The following is a 15,859-nucleotide window of genomic DNA, read 5'->3' on the forward strand; positions in this document are numbered from 1 at the left end:
TTAATTTAAATGTTGACATTAAGCAGCATGTCTTACATTAGCAAGATCATTCCAGAGTTTGCTGTCTCTGTGGCTACAGGCTCGGCTCAGATAACAGTAGTTGTGGAAATCTTAAAGAAGACCTGCATCTTAGGATCCATATTTATGCTTTAGAATATATGCATTAATATAGTTTGTAAGGTAAAGAGGGGGGAAAGCCATTTACAAATTTATATGTAAATAGGAGCATTTTAAAATCAACTTGAAATGTAAAGTGAAAGTTAATGTACAGTTGTGATTTAAGAATCGAAATTATAGTATGTAGATGTATTTTATAGTGACCTTGGCTGCCATGGTTTTTAATTCACTGTAGACTAATAATTACGAGTATACAGCAAAACATTACACTACTCACTTCTGCTTGAAACTAATTAATAATAAAATAAATACTGCATGTTGTGAAGTCACTTTAATTTTGTGATATGTACAGTATAAGGTAGCATAATTGGGCATTACATATTATGCTAATATAACAATTAAGATCTGGATCACTATCAGATTATAATACCTAAACTTTATTGTATTTAGCCAAAATAAAGTTTAAGTCCTTTAAATTAGGGTTTTATCTGGTAGATTTGTTTACTGATTTTATTTTAAACCATGGTATGTTGTAATATTAAGATCCATTATTTTAACCTGACAACTGAAAAATCAAACATTAACTTTTGCTGTCAAGAAAAGGTCATAAACTGTTGAAGCCCATTGTGCTGTACTATGTCCTGCACTATGCAGGTAATAAAATTTGCTCAAAACTATTTATTGCTGTATTTTTACGGCTGAAGTTTCTAGCAAGTGGTAATTTTGAAAATAGCAAGATATGATTTTTATTTCCAGCTAAATTTTAGAGCAGCTTTTTAAATCCTCCTCTGACATACACTCAAGTAATAAATGGCTTAAGTCTTCACCTTACTAAAAATCCACAAGTTACTGTAACATACTTAGATGTGTAAACATGTATTTAAATTAGTAACCTCTGTGAATCAAAATGTACTTTATTGTTTGTTGGTTTGGTGTGTTATACTTGTACCATTAAATTCATCACAGAAGATCGTTAAAGGGACCTTGCACTTGCTTAGTTACAGTGCTTTGTGCCAGTACACACCTCCTGAAGATGGCCATAAACTACATGATGAGTCTGAGGCCACCAGAAGGGAAACAGGAAAGTGAGATGAGATGCAGACTGTGGCAATCCAAATGATGGCCTACAAGTTTTAACACAGGACACAAGGGCTTATGATCTCATACAAAAGCACATAAATGATAAAAACACTTCAGAAAATCCACAGAGTCTTGCATATTTTGCAATAGGTGACTTTGCATTCCTACCTGTTAACCAATCACGCTACCTTGGTGCACCTTGAGAACAAAAATATGTAAAAACCAATAGATGGAGCTGATTCAGTGAAAATAATAGATAGTTTAACACATAAATACATTCAAACTGAGACAGGTCAGTAGAGAAATTCACAGTTTCACTTTTTAAATGTGTGTTTCGTCAGAATATGAATAATATGAGAAGTTTCTGCTTTTAAAGGCTGGGTGTGGGTCAGACTGACTGGCAGGATGACGACCAACCTGTTGCTGCATCCAAACGGTGCCATCTTTCACCTTTACGCCTGGTGCAGATGCGCTGTACTTATATGTAAATGGATGTTTCTTGCGGGGAGGGCTTCTGCTCTCTTTCTTTGATGTAGAACCCTCATCTTAGTTCACCTCTGCCATAGCACGTGTTTATTTGAAAACAGCAGTGTCAGATTGGGCCGAGCGTGAACTTGACTGAGATAATAAAATTGAATTAAAAAAAACAAAAAAAAAAGCTAACCTTTACAAGTACCATGAATTCGCACTGGCTGTTACTGACTCAAATCAAATGTATGTTTTTATTCTATAGTAGTATGAATAAGAGCAGCTCACTCCTCAAAGCTGAGGTGTCCACGATCGAACCACAAATGTCTTAATTATGAGTCCGCAGTTCTTACTGCTGCACCACCAAAACGGTTGTATTAGGTGCGTGTCAATGTTGCACCCTAATGCAAGTTCTTTTTCTGCAGCTATATTCTTGAATAAAAGCGCACTTGTTTTGTTATATTTGTACCTTTTAATATTCTTGAATAAAATCGTACTCGTTTTGTTATACTTGTACCTTTTATGAAAGTGTTTATTTGATATTTAGACATCAGGCTTCACACATTTTACGCTTCATGTCTACATTTTGTCAATTACAGTGGAACCTCGGGTCACGAACGTACGTCCCTGAACACGTACAAATCGGGTTACAACCAAAAAGTTGGCAACACTTTTGCATCTGTTCACGACCACACTCAGGTGACGAACAAGCCAGTTTCTCTTCCGGTTCATACGCGCCGATGATTTCCGCACTTGTTCAGTCTCTCCCTGTACTGTACATTGTTTTCGGGGCATCACGCAGAGGGCCTCTTCCTCAAAACTGTAACCTCCTCTCAACCAAGCTTCCTCCTGTGGTATAGCGGGTCCACAGCTCCTGTCAAAAAGGCCAGTTTTAATAAATAATCACCAAACTCGCGGTTTAGCGAGGGGGCGTGGTGGTGTGTGGCCAAAGCGGTTCCTGAAGAGTTTGTGATGTGGCCGTTTCTCACCTATGTGCACAGGTGAGAAGCGGTCTGCATCCATAATTGTTCCCAGGAGCTGCTGATTGCCATGACTACCACGTCCTCTTCATAAATAGAAGTGAGAGTCGGCTAAAGGGAAAAAGATGAGAACAGGAAAGAACAGGAGGTTGCAGGAGAAATCAGGAAGCAGGAGGAGAAAGCCGGTGCAGGAGAGAGAGAGAGAGACAGCGAGCAAGCACGAGAGAGAGAGAGAGAGAGAGAGACCGAGTGAGCATGAGAGAGACCGAGTGAGCATGAGAGAGAGCGAGCATGAGAGAGAGTGAGCGAGCCAACACGAGAGAGAGAGTGAGCGAGCCAACACAAGTGAGACGCGAGCGAGCAAGAGAGAGAGAGAGCGAGCGAGCACGAGGGAGAGAGCGAGCGAGCACGAGGGAGAGAGCGAGCGAGCACAAGGGAGAGAGCGAGCGAGCACAAGAGAGAGAGTGAGCGAGTGTGTGAGAGAGAGAGAGAGCGAGTGAGTGAGAGAGAGGGCAAGCAAGCACAAGAAAGAGAGCGAGCGAGCGCAAGAGACAGAGAGAGAGAGAGACCGAGCGAGTGCAGGTTCGCATGCAACTGAACAGGGAGCCTGGGTGTTTGTCTCAGTGTTATTCAATGTTTTTACATTTAGTTTACTATTACACTGTGCATGTATAATTAACTATTTTTGTGCTTAAAAATCTTTAAAGAAAATATATTTACATACAGTTTGTACAGTCTGGAATGGATTAATTGTATTTACTGTACATACAATCCTGTGGGGGAAATTACTTCAGGTCATGACCAAATCGGGTTATGACCAGAGTTTTGGAACGACTTATGGTTGTGTCCCGAGGTTCCACTGTACAGTAATCCCTCGCTATTATCGCGCTTCGACTTTCGCGGCTTCACTCTTCCGCGGATTTTATATGTAAGCATATCTAAATATATAACGCAGATTTTTCGCTGCTTCGCGGGTTTCTGCGGACAGTGGGTCTTTTTACTTCTGGTACATGCTTCCTCAGTTGGTTTGCCTAGTTGATTTCATACAAGGGATTCTATTGGCGGATGGCTGAGAAGCTAACCAATCAGAGCACGCAGTTAAGTTCCTGTGTGCTGACTGGCTCAGCGATGGAGCGCCGAATTCGATTCCGCTGCGTTAACCAAGAAGTCTTGTCTCGCTCTTTCAGCATCAACGTGTTTCGCTGTGTAAAGAGTTAACTTTTGTGCTCTTTTGTGTTTATCTTTGTGCATAGTCAAGCCCTTTGTTATGGCTCCAAAACGATCTGCTCCTGCTACTGCTTCAGGGGCCATGCCCAAGCGCCATCAGAAGGTGCTAACGATTGCCGAAAAGGTAAAAGTTTTGGTTATGTTGAAGGAAGGGAAAAGCTACACCGCTGCAGGAGTCCACGATTCTTTTTATTTAAAAAGGAGGAAAAGAATATAAGATCTACGGCCACAGTGTCCTTTTAACCAGGGCGCAAAACAAGTTGTAAGTGGACGTAATAAGGCGGTAGTCCAGATGGAATCTGCTTTAGGGATTTGGATTGAAGACTGCCGGAAGAAGAACAACGGTGGTGCTACACAATCGCCTGAAGAGGCTCCTTTTGAAGAGCTGTAATGCTCTTCTTTTGTTGTGCAGTAAAATTAAACTCATCGTTATTGGACAAGTCCATTGTTGGTGAGTAACTATAATTAATTTCCTACGTACAGTACTTATTACATGTACATATGTTTAGTGTCACTGTACACACATTTACTGTATACAATTTTTCCTGCATTGTACGTATTTATTGCTGGAGGCCTGTCTATCGTAATGGCTGTAACATATGTGATATCGGAGATGCTCGATATCTTTAAAATAATATTTAGGTTTTACTGTATATAAACAGTGTGTTTACATACATAATTTCAATGAATCATACCTAATATCTAAGAGTATACAAAGGGTTTATGCTGTATAACTGTGCGGGGGATATTTATAAACAGTGTGGGAGAGTTTATAAGGGCTTAAAATATATAAAAATAACTATACAAACGTATGGTTTCTACTTTGCGGATTTTCACCTATCGTGGGGGGTTCTGGAACGCAACCCGCACGATCGAGTAGGGATTACTGTATTTCTAAGACATGAAAAATGTTTCTGTTTTAACAATGTGTTTAAATAGATTGTTGTAGACATGGAACACACATGAAATGTATGTATTCCAAATGACGATATATTATTTATCCTCTACAATTCCAGCACTTCACTCCAAGATAAACACTTGAGCATTGAGAACCTTCTTCGCGAATTGAACTGCGGTGGTGGGCAGGGGGATGAGATAGCAGGCTGCTTGTTCTTATCGACACATTTACATCACAAAATAAACCGATGGAGAGGTGCAAAGGAATTTAAAGTGGGCCCAGAATTATATGTTTTTCGTAGGCTTTGGTAATTCTAGTGTTAATCATAATGGAGTGCTTTCCATAAAAAGGCATACAGAAGAGATTTCACTTTTGACCAATATTTTATAGGGGAGAGAGAGTGAGCATGGCGCTAAAAAAGTTACAAAATGGAACTATACTCATTTTGATAAATACTAATCTAGAAGGAAAAGATGCCACTGGTTTAAAGTTTGGAGATAACAAGTAGGACAAGTTATAAAGGAACAAAAGACAAGACAAGGTTGTAGCAAGCTGTTTTGCATTGGGTATGCAAGATTTGATTTTTGGTCTTGTAGCAATGTACCTCAGTCTTCAGTGTACTTAAGACCATCCCTCTTGAAAACAGCAATAAATTAGTCTGCCATGATGGATTCCCCTTTAAGAAAGCGATGTACTTTAGACCGCCACAACTGGTGGGGAGGGGTTTTTCCCCTGTCACTAAATAATGAGCAAGAGTATGAGCTCCCAATGCTCCAATGTATCCTCTGTACCTCCTACTGTTTGCACCCTCCAGCAAAGAGATTCCTTGACACTCTTGAAGATACAACAGTAATTTGAGGATAATGTCCTGCAGAAAAGGATAAATGTTGATGCTGAAATATTTCATTAGATTAGCATCAGGACCATATGGCTGAAATCCAACTAATGGCATAGTAAAATTAATGGAAGGAGAGCAGAGTTTGCCCATTTAATTTTTTTAACCAGACATTATCTCAAGCTTAACAAGCCAACGATCTGAGCAATATCAGAAGCATTACCCACAAAGAGCAACATATCATCAACATGTAAGGAAATGTTAATTACAAATACAGTTAGGTTTAAAACCTACATATGCCAAAACTCAAAAATAATATGCAGTTTGTACACAGTGTGGCAGATGGCCTTGCCCAGCCGAGACACCTCCACGTTGGGAGGATTGGGGGAGCAAGTGTGGCCAGAACGTTACCTCCCCCGGAACACTAGATGGCAGTCCCACTGGATTGCAGTGGTGTCTCGGACTCCTGCAGGGCTTCATGGAAGTTGGAGTTTGGTATAGCCCTGTTGGGATCCGTGGGCACCGCCAGGGTGATGCTACAACTGATGCTGAGCCCTGGAGAGCAGCTCTTCTGTCACACCCGGAAGTGCTGCCGGAATTATATAATCAGATACCTGGAGCACTTCCAGGTGCCTTATATAAGGGGTCAGCAGACACCACTCAGAAGCCAGAGTCGGGAGGAGGAGGATAAAGCTTGCTGTGGAGAAGCAACAGAGAAAGAAGGACTGAGAGAAGAGAAAAAGTGAGAGACAAAGAAAGAATAAAAGAGTTAAAGAAAGTGTATGTTTGGGCTGTTGGCGACATTGAATTGTAAGTAAATTACGTGTGCTTTTTGTACTTGTGCCTCCAGCGTCCGTTTATATTGGGTTAGTGCAGTTATAGCGCCATCTATTGGCCACAACAGCAATCCATATAGTTAATCTCCATCTGTAGTACAAATTAGTTTCATATAAACCAGTAAAAGCATTAAAACACATATATAAAAAGCCAACAGAGTAACAAGAGAAAAAACTAATTTTCATTCCAGATTCAAGCTGCCATTGTGCTTAGTCAGTTTAATGGGAAGCAGTTCAGTTCATTACTTGCAGTTACCTTGCTTGAACACCAGAGATTAATTTTTTGCAACTTCTTCCTGTCTTGCAGAATAAGCAGTGCTCTGAAGTTGTTAAATTCTGCATTGTTTATAAAATAAAATTTAAAAAATTTATTGGACAAGGTGAACATTTTTATAATCAATGTTCATTTTTAAATCTGCTTTTTCCCCTACCCAGAGTGATGGCAAACATAAAGTAATATCCACAGATGCTGATTTGAGATGGTAGCCTGTTCCCTGCCATTCTTAAACATGTACTGTATCAGCACACCTTGATGTCATGCTATGCACACACATATGCTCAGTCATTTGCTGTCTTCCTCCTGTTTACAATCGTGTCACAATACATATTACTTAACAGTCTGCAGAAAGTTGTTTAATTTTATGTCTTCTGTATTTATGTCCTTGCATTTTGAAGAAGGTACGCAAAATCTAAAAAATTATTCTTTTTTATTTTTCAAAGCTTCATAAAATGGTCAAATTCTCCTAACAATCACCACACACACAAATGCAGCCACTGAAAGGAATGTACACTCAATTTAGAGAAAAACAAAACATAATATACCTGTGCACATAAAACTAGATGTTGAGACAAGTTGCCCATAATTATATCAGAGCAACAGTCTCTTGTCCAACAATCAAAACAGGATTATAGTTGAATTTCTTGTCTGTTTCCAAGCTGTTGGCTCATGAACTGTTCACAGGTAACACGACTCAAGTAATAGACGTCTGAATGTTGGATAGCACATTGATGATAAAGCTTTACTGCAAAACACCAGTAGACGTCCTCTCTGATGTACAAAATCTTGCATGAGTGAAGGTAAACCAGCAGTTGAAAAATACAAGAGCTGTTCTTCTCAGAAGCCTGAGCTGTCTTGTTGTTTGCTCAGTGGTGTGTTTGTGGGTTGGCAATTGTGTGCAAAAAACATCATCTAGCAAGAACATGCCCTCTAAAAATGTAATCCTTATGCTTCTGTTTTTACAAGTACATGTTTGCCTTATATTTTTTCATGACTTGCATAAATGCTTATGCTTGACTTGTATGCTTATGGCCCAAATCATTCTTTTTTCCCAGCTACTCATTTGCCTTTTTCTGTTTCTTTAGTTCTTTCAGATTCTTGTACCTACAGTCTTCCAAAAATATGTTGCATGCTATTAAATCCATACAAAAAACAATATACCTCCCTGTGTCTTACTTTGCCACTTGGATTATTTTTTGTTATTTACCATAAACTCTTAGACTGAGGTGAAAAGTAAAGATTCCAACCATTCCATATTGGTGGTGGACTTGGAATATAGCTAGATGAAACATGGTGCCTTTTGGCTTTGAGAGAGTGAAATGCCTAGCAAAGAGCTCCTCAGTATAGTCCTGATGATTAAATCTGAGGATCAGTGCACTGACAGTCCGTTTAAAAGAAAACATTTACCTGTTAAAATTACATCCAGTACAAAAACTATTTTCATTTCTGTTCTAGAGAAACACATGTCCAACATGCTGGAATTCTATAACGAAGCAACTAAAGGATATGATCAAAGTGGAGCATGTGATATTATTTATGTTGACTTTCAGAAAACATTTGATTAGGTGCCACATGAGAGGTTGGGTATCAAACTAAAAGAATGGAGTTCAAGGTGATGTTTGTAGATGGGTGCCAAATTGTCCCCGACACAGGAAGCAGAGGGTTATTGTGCGAGGAACTCTATCAGAATTGACTGATGTTACGAGAGGTGTTCCACAGGGGTCAGTGCTGATGCCACTGCTATTTCTAATGTATATAAATGATTTAGATAGATAGATAGATACTTATACTCCTATCTATCTATCTATCTATCTATCTATCTATCTATCTATCTATCTATCTATCTATCTATCTATCTATCTATCTATCTATCTATCTATCTATCTATCTAAGTAACAAGTTAGTTAAGCTTGTAGATGACACTGAGCAAGGTGGTTTTGCAGACAATCTAGAATCCTTTGACTCATCACAGAATGACTTGGACAGCATACAGGCTTGGGCAGATTTGTGGCAGATGAAATTTTATGTAATTAAATTTAAAATATTACATGTAGGAAGTGAAATTGTTAGGTTTGAGTACACAATTGGAGGTTTGAAAATTGAAAGAATGCCTTACAAGAAGAATTTAGGAGTCGATCACTATGAAATTCCAGACAGTGTTCAGAAGCCATTAAGAAGGCTAACAGAATGTTTGACTCGTACTCTACACATCATGCTATAGAACCTAATATTCTGTTATTCTGAATCTTTATAACGCATTGGTGAGGCCTCATCTGGAGTACTGTCTGCAGTTTTGGTCTCCAGGCTAAAAAAAAGGATATAGCAGTGCTAGAAAAAGTCCAGAGAACAGTGACTAGGCTGATTCCAGGACTATAGGAAATGAGTTACAAGGGAATATTAAAAGAGATGAGCCTTTTCAGTTTAAGCAAAAAGAGATTAAATGGGGACACAATTGAAGTGCTTAAAAGGGAAGGGAATTAGTACAGTGGATCAAGACTTATTTTAAAATGAGTTCAACAAATATCACAGGGACACAGTTGGAAAGTTGTTAAAGATAAATTTCACATTAACATTAGGAAGTTATTCTTTACACAGAGAACCACAGACACATGGAATAAGCTACCAAGTAGTGTAGTGGACAGTAGGATTTTAGCGACTTTCAAAACAAGACTTGATATTATTTTGAAAGAATTAAGTGGATAGGACTAGCGAGCTTTGTTGTGTTAAATGGCAAATTTTCGTCTAGATTATTCTAATGTTCCAATGATGTAAGGTCCATTTGTGAAACTAAAGCTTTAATCTATTTATGTGTCTTCTGTTTTTCAGTAAAAAAATGGTCAATATCAGCAGTTACTCTATGAATACTTTGAATAAATATTTGCCAGGATTTATACCACTTGTGGTTCATGGCCATCTCTTTAATTACAGGTTATCCTTTCTTTTTTGGGAATTTGATTCCCACTTTGGTCCTCTGCACTATTAAACCCTTTGTTCTTTAATGGCATTATTTGGTTCTTTACTGGGTTGTTTGATTCTTTGTAGAACTATTGTTTGACAAAGCACCATTTCATTCTGGGATGGGCTGTTTGCATGTGAACAGTAGTGTATGGTAGGCTACCTAGTAGGACACTAACAGATAAAGAAAACCTGGACTTACCCTGTTGTAGTGTATGCAGCTGGAGTCTTTTTAAAATCAGAATTTATTTGTATTTCAAAAATCCATTACCAACTGTTCATGGTTATTTACTGTATGGACCCTGTTACAGATCTAAATAAATAAAGCTTCTTTCTGGAACCTTCATGTGGATGGGTCTTTTGGTAACCAAAAATGGTATCCCCTATGGCATTGCTCTGAACCACACTGGCACCTTTATTTTTAGGAATGTACCATCAACTTTTCTTTCTCTTCTTTTTAATATAGGTCTGATCAGCATAACTAACATGGAAAATAGGATTGTTTTAACAGTAAATGGTGAAGATCCAGTGATAATAATTGACTTGGAAAGGTGACAGCTTCTCACCAATACTGCCAGTTTAGAGTACTAGCTGACAGAACTAGTTTTGGGATAGAAACATAAGCATCTGGAGGTAACTCCATGAAATAGGTCGGAATATAACACTCTAAGTGCACTTACACTGAAATGCTATTTCCTGAATTTATTTTTAGGTACCGGTATTCTTTCAACCGTTTTTAAAATCTGCTTTTTTGTTATTTGGGTTGCAAGAAGCTGCAGTTAATTCCAGTGCAAGTTAAGAACCATTATTGAATATAATGCTGGTCCAGACCATACCAAACAACTAGATATCATGTCTGTGGGTTGTTGGAGGTACACAGAAGTCCTTAGAGAAAACCCACACACATGGCCAGAACATGTAAACCCATGACAGAGGAAACTTGGCAACATTTAGTTCACTTTTAGGTTCTTATATGAGTATAGACTTATTTACTTTGGGTCCGTCAATCCGTCTGTCTGTATTGTGTGCAATAATTGTCTTTAAACATGTAATAACTTCCTTCAGAGATAATATGTGCGATTTGCCCCTATTTTGTGTACCTTTTGTAAATATTTGTATATGTTTAAATCAGTATACAGTTTTGTTGCTTTGGTATGTATTATGTGTAGTTTTAACAAGTATAGAGTAGCTTTTGTATAACATGCTAAAAGTCTGAGTAATTGTCTATGCAGTTTATTTGGAAAATTGTATGTCTATAGCATGTGTAGAATAAATCAGCTATTCTGACTGCGAGAAACCATGTAAGATTTTCAGTGCAGTGTAAAATGGAAATGGCTATAAAGATTCTTGATTCTGTATTTCTAAATACCATTGAGCATTGCACAAATCATACATTCAACACGTTTTGTTACATAAAACTACACCATAACTTCAGTGTGGCAATTTTAAAAACCAATGTGTTGACCATTGCTGTACACAGAATATAACAGGTTAATTTATTTTTACCAAGAATCTTGGTAAAAAAAATGCACCTTTTTGTTAATTTAGATGAGTCATTTTTAAAACAAAATATATTTTTATTCTGCATCAGCTACAGTACAGAGCAGATCATTGCTGCCCTTAATATGGTGTATCATGAAAGGATTGAAACTGTAGTGGTGTCTGTGGATGTTCTTTCCAGGAACTGCTTACTTAATGCTGTTTCAAAAGTACATAATGTCTTTAGAAGACGGCTACTTTAAATCAACGAAACATTAACCAAAGTCCATGCATGACCTCACTGTTTTTACTTCAGGCATTTTTTTTAATTAGCTGTAAACCTGAAGGACTTTTCCTTTTCCTTCTGAAAGCTGTGTCCAGCAGCTTTTAAATAAAAAGACGTTTTGTGCCCCGTTTCTCACTATGAGAACTCTCCACAGGTGAAAGTTAATGAGTTCCCCCAGCCTCAGCGACTTGGGCAAGAGTGAGAAGGCAGCGTTGGATGAAAGGGGGACACAGCAAAGGCGTGCTGGGGCCAACGCCACCTGGAACAGGTAAAGAATGCTTGTTTTATCCTATTTATATGGAGGCTGATTGAGGAAAAATGTGACTTTAGTATTAATACTATTAAATGATATTCAGGAAATGTGAACAAGTACAGTAATGTATATAAAAATAGTTAAAAAATACAGTAGTTCTGTAGTCTTTCTAGTGCACAGAGAAATATGAAATAAATATTCTATTAATGTTCTTTCTCCTCAGATGAAAATACTATTAATTGATAATGCCATTTAATAGTCCACAAATTATAGTATATGTCAAATAATATTCTGTAACTAATGCTAAAATTCATTGTAAAAAACAAAAATGTCATTTATTATCAGGCCTGTAGCCAGTTTTTGCAAGAGTAGGTGGTGTTTAATCGGGTGGATTTTTATTGTGTAAAATGGGTTGTTCTTGGCTAACCTTGTAGTATTTATGTTTTGTACTTACCCATAAAAATATACCAATGCTTTCATTTTGTTGTTCTCTTGCAACACATTACAGTTACAAATTTTCTGATTCTCTTGTAATAACTATTGAAAGGTATGTATTACTTTTGTTATCTACTATGATTTACTCTATTTAATTGTTGTCCATCAAAAGATTTACTAATCTGCTTATTCTTGTAACACATAATGCAGTAATATGGTACATTTAAAAATAAGTTGCTTGAAAAGTAAACCAACGATTGCAAAAAATAATACATCTAATATATAAAGATAAATGTATGTTTGTGTTCGTGTGCATTTGTCCACTATGCAAATTCACAACACTGAGCCTATGTCCATCAAGTTTTACACAGCTTTATACAGGGAAAGGCTGTGGGTTATGTTTCATTCCAAAATATAGTTGATGCCAGGCAGTGCCAGGTACCTTTGAAAGTTTTTGTCTGATATGCAGATACACATTGTTGAACCAATTTTAAACACATTTCTCCTTTGTACAGTGAACAGTATAAATTGTATTCATCATGAAATTTAGTTAGTGCCCACACTGGGGACATTGTCGGGTAGTGTCCCAACCCAGGCAGCACAGGGTACCCCTGCTAGTATAGTAATAAATTTGCTTATAGCTTGGTATTTGGTTGGCATTTGTATCTGTGCTCAAACCTTTGTAGTAGGGAAAGCTTTGCAATTCAGAATCCCCCCTTCTTTCTTGCAAGCTCCAATGTACACCTGGGGTTCTTATTTAGGATGTTCTATGTGATGTACATGTGGCTTCTTTCTGACAAGTAAGTAAAACAGGTTTTGAGGCATTTGAAGTTCACAATCTATTCCAAATGGCTTCCTTTGCGCTACAAGTTTTTTTTACACAAGGAGCAGGTGTGAAGTGTCATAGTATATACATATACACAGGTACACATAATACAATTTGAATATAATTAAAATTTATATTGGCTTAAATTAGGCTGCAACTTTGGGGCTGATGGGTGTCACAGATTTCCAGAACACGTGTTAATTAATCTCTTAATACTTGATTTGGTTATGACTTTTTCAATTTTACAATCAATTACGTAATTTGGCAGGTACCATAGCCTAAGCTGACTTAAAAAGTTAGTGCACCGTAAATGTAGACTGATCTATGGCTTCTACAGTTAAACATGTGCAGTCTTTTAGTTTTGCACTCCCAGTCCATCTTCCTTTCTGGGCACTTTCAGGAGCCGCTGTGTTGTTGTGCATACAACAGTAAGGTAATATCTGTTCTCCGCCCCTGCTTTAAAAGTACCCAGCAGCTACCTGATTGTCAATTAATATTAAACTATTGCTTAAATTGGTAAACTGTAATTTTTGTAAACTGTAATAGTTTCTTGCAGAAAGTGGAAAACACATATTAAATATATTAAACTGTTGTCTCTTTAGATCAAAGACCTTTTCAAAGCCAATAATTTTATTTTTATTGATCGGGGGATACTAGTCTTGTTGACTTGTATTCTCTGATAAGGTTTCGTACTTGTCCATCAATCAAAAACAGTAAAAATCTCAACTTTGGTCTTTTTACCCTTTGCACCCTCTCATGATATCATTGGTCAATTCTACACCTATAGAAAAGATGAAAAAGAACTAGAGTAAACAAAAGGTTCAGCAGTTAGATGTGAAAGGTGCAAGCGTTGCCTGTACAAAGTCAATAGTGGTGTTTTCGAGGAAATTGAGGCCTTCCTGAGCATTGATTAACTTTCTATTAATTTCTTGTGGGTTAGGCATAAAAACGGTAGTCTCATTTTGTGATAGAACAGCATAGTGTTTTATAAAATTGTGTAGGTTGACCCCATCCCATCATGCGATTTTAGTTTTTATGTACTGTTAAGTATATATACAAAGAAATATGTACAGATGCAAACACTACCTGCATAGAGAGCACTTTGAGTAGTGAGAATACTGCTATATAAATGTAAAGAATTATTATCTATATATATAATTGACTTAGTCGCCCGACCATGGGATATGCACGACAGAGCCACGCCCGCCAACTCAAAGAGCCCCGCCCACCAACTCTAAGACCATGTGGTACGCACGACAGAGCTCCGCCTGCCAACTCTAACCCTCCTCCCGTGTCATGGGATACGCATGACAGAGCCCTGCCCACCAACTCTAACTCTCATCCTGCGTCCACCCTCGCTCTCGAGGCATTCGCACTGCCTGCTCATTTGCCTGCCCCCAACACCTCACCAAACACATGTTTACACGCTGCATACAGCGATTCCCATCCGTGACAAACATGCTTCTTCTTAGATGGTCCTGCAGGAACAGGGAACACCTTTGTCTACAAAACCCTGATTCATACCATCAGAGCTAGGAAGCTAGGACCATCGTCCTGCTTCCACCTCAAAACTGGTCCCGCCCACATGCAGCCGACATGGCATTTCTCGCCAACCTTCTGCAGTACACTTACAAAATAAAGCAAACTCTACATGCAGCGAAAATTTACTTCTGCAGCCAAATTCCTCGCTCAGAACCATCAAACCCTTCGCTAAATCATACAAACACATGCATGAAATCGCTCAATCCATTCCAACAGCATCTGTACGAATGCTTTTCAAGGAAAACCCTAGGCAGGATTTACGACGATACAATTCCCCAACATGTCACACCAATGTTGCATCGATTTTCATCAGAGAAGATGGCGAACCGCCTTCCAAAAGGGACATTTGCATCTGTCCCATAGGCAACTCCTGTAAACAGATTTCCACACTCAATATGAATTGTGATCCTATGGTTGACCCACTTTTATTCCCTTATTCCCTGGACATTGGCTGGCACAAAGATTTACAACATGTTTCCGATAAAAGAACCGCCAAGCAAAGAAGGCTTACTCAATGCCAATTTTACGCGTACAGATTAGCAATGAGGAATAGATTTAGTATTTTGCACTCCAGCTGCGATTTATTCCAACAGTACATCGTAGATGCGTATGTTAAAACAGAGGGCGTGCGTCTCAACTATCTCAGATTAAATCAACAAGATTTGTGCATGGAACAATACAAAGGACTGTCAGACGCACTGCAAGCAAACGCTGAAAATAACAACGTACGTGTAGGCAAAATGATCATATTACCGTCCACATTTCCAGGAAGTCCAAGATACATGCAACAAAACTAGCAGGATGCCATGGCCATAGTACGTAAATTCGGACAGCCTCATTTATTTATCACTTTCATATGTAATCCTGCTTGGCTGGAAATTCTACTTGCACTGTTGGATACCCAAAGACTGGAGCACAGACCTGATATTGTAGTACGAGTCTTTTGGATTAAGCTGCAGGAATTACTTAGAGACATTCTACAACAACATCTTTTTCAGGTTGTTACTGATTATATTTACATAATCGAATTTCACAAGCGCGGTCTTCCTCATACCCACATGCTGTTTACTCTTCACAATAATTCTAACAACAAGTCTTCAGCCATGGTCAATTGTACGTGGCTTTTTCTAGGGTTAGATCTTTCGACTCATTATCTGTCGTCACCACTAAAACACCAATTCACAACTGCGTCTTTCAAGAAGTATTTATTTCTGAATTTCTGAATTCCTTTCTCACCGTTTTCTGTTCCTATTCTTACAACGGCGTATGCTACGGCGGGCTTCGGCTAGCTATTATTAAAAGTTGAAATCAAGGCAAATCCTGTCAGATCATCAGGAAAAATCATGCCAGATCAGTTTACTTAGT

General features: G+C 38.2%; 1 protein-coding gene across 4 annotated transcripts in view; it reads left to right on the forward strand.

The window, feature by feature from the left end:
• prr5b (proline rich 5b (renal)) overlaps positions 1-15,859 on the forward strand; it is a 145,654-nt gene that overhangs the window by 33,796 nt on the left and 95,999 nt on the right. For 2 of the 4 annotated variants that reach the window (XM_039770001.1, XM_039770002.1), the window contains exons 2-3: positions 11,593-11,706; positions 12,200-12,238. The exons of 1 other annotated variant lie outside the window; for it this stretch is intronic. In XM_039770001.1, coding sequence (XP_039625935.1) covers positions 11,603-11,706; positions 12,200-12,238 — 143 coding nt within the window. In that variant the 5' untranslated portion in view covers positions 11,593-11,602. Of the gene's footprint in view, positions 1-11,592; positions 11,707-12,199; positions 12,239-15,859 lie in introns of those variants that run through there. One more of the 4 variants, XM_039770003.1, reaches the window with a different exon arrangement.

This window comes from Polypterus senegalus, chromosome 11 (genome assembly GCF_016835505.1).
Source record: "Polypterus senegalus isolate Bchr_013 chromosome 11, ASM1683550v1, whole genome shotgun sequence".
In the NCBI taxonomy this organism is placed as follows: domain Eukaryota; kingdom Metazoa; phylum Chordata; class Cladistia; order Polypteriformes; family Polypteridae; genus Polypterus; species Polypterus senegalus.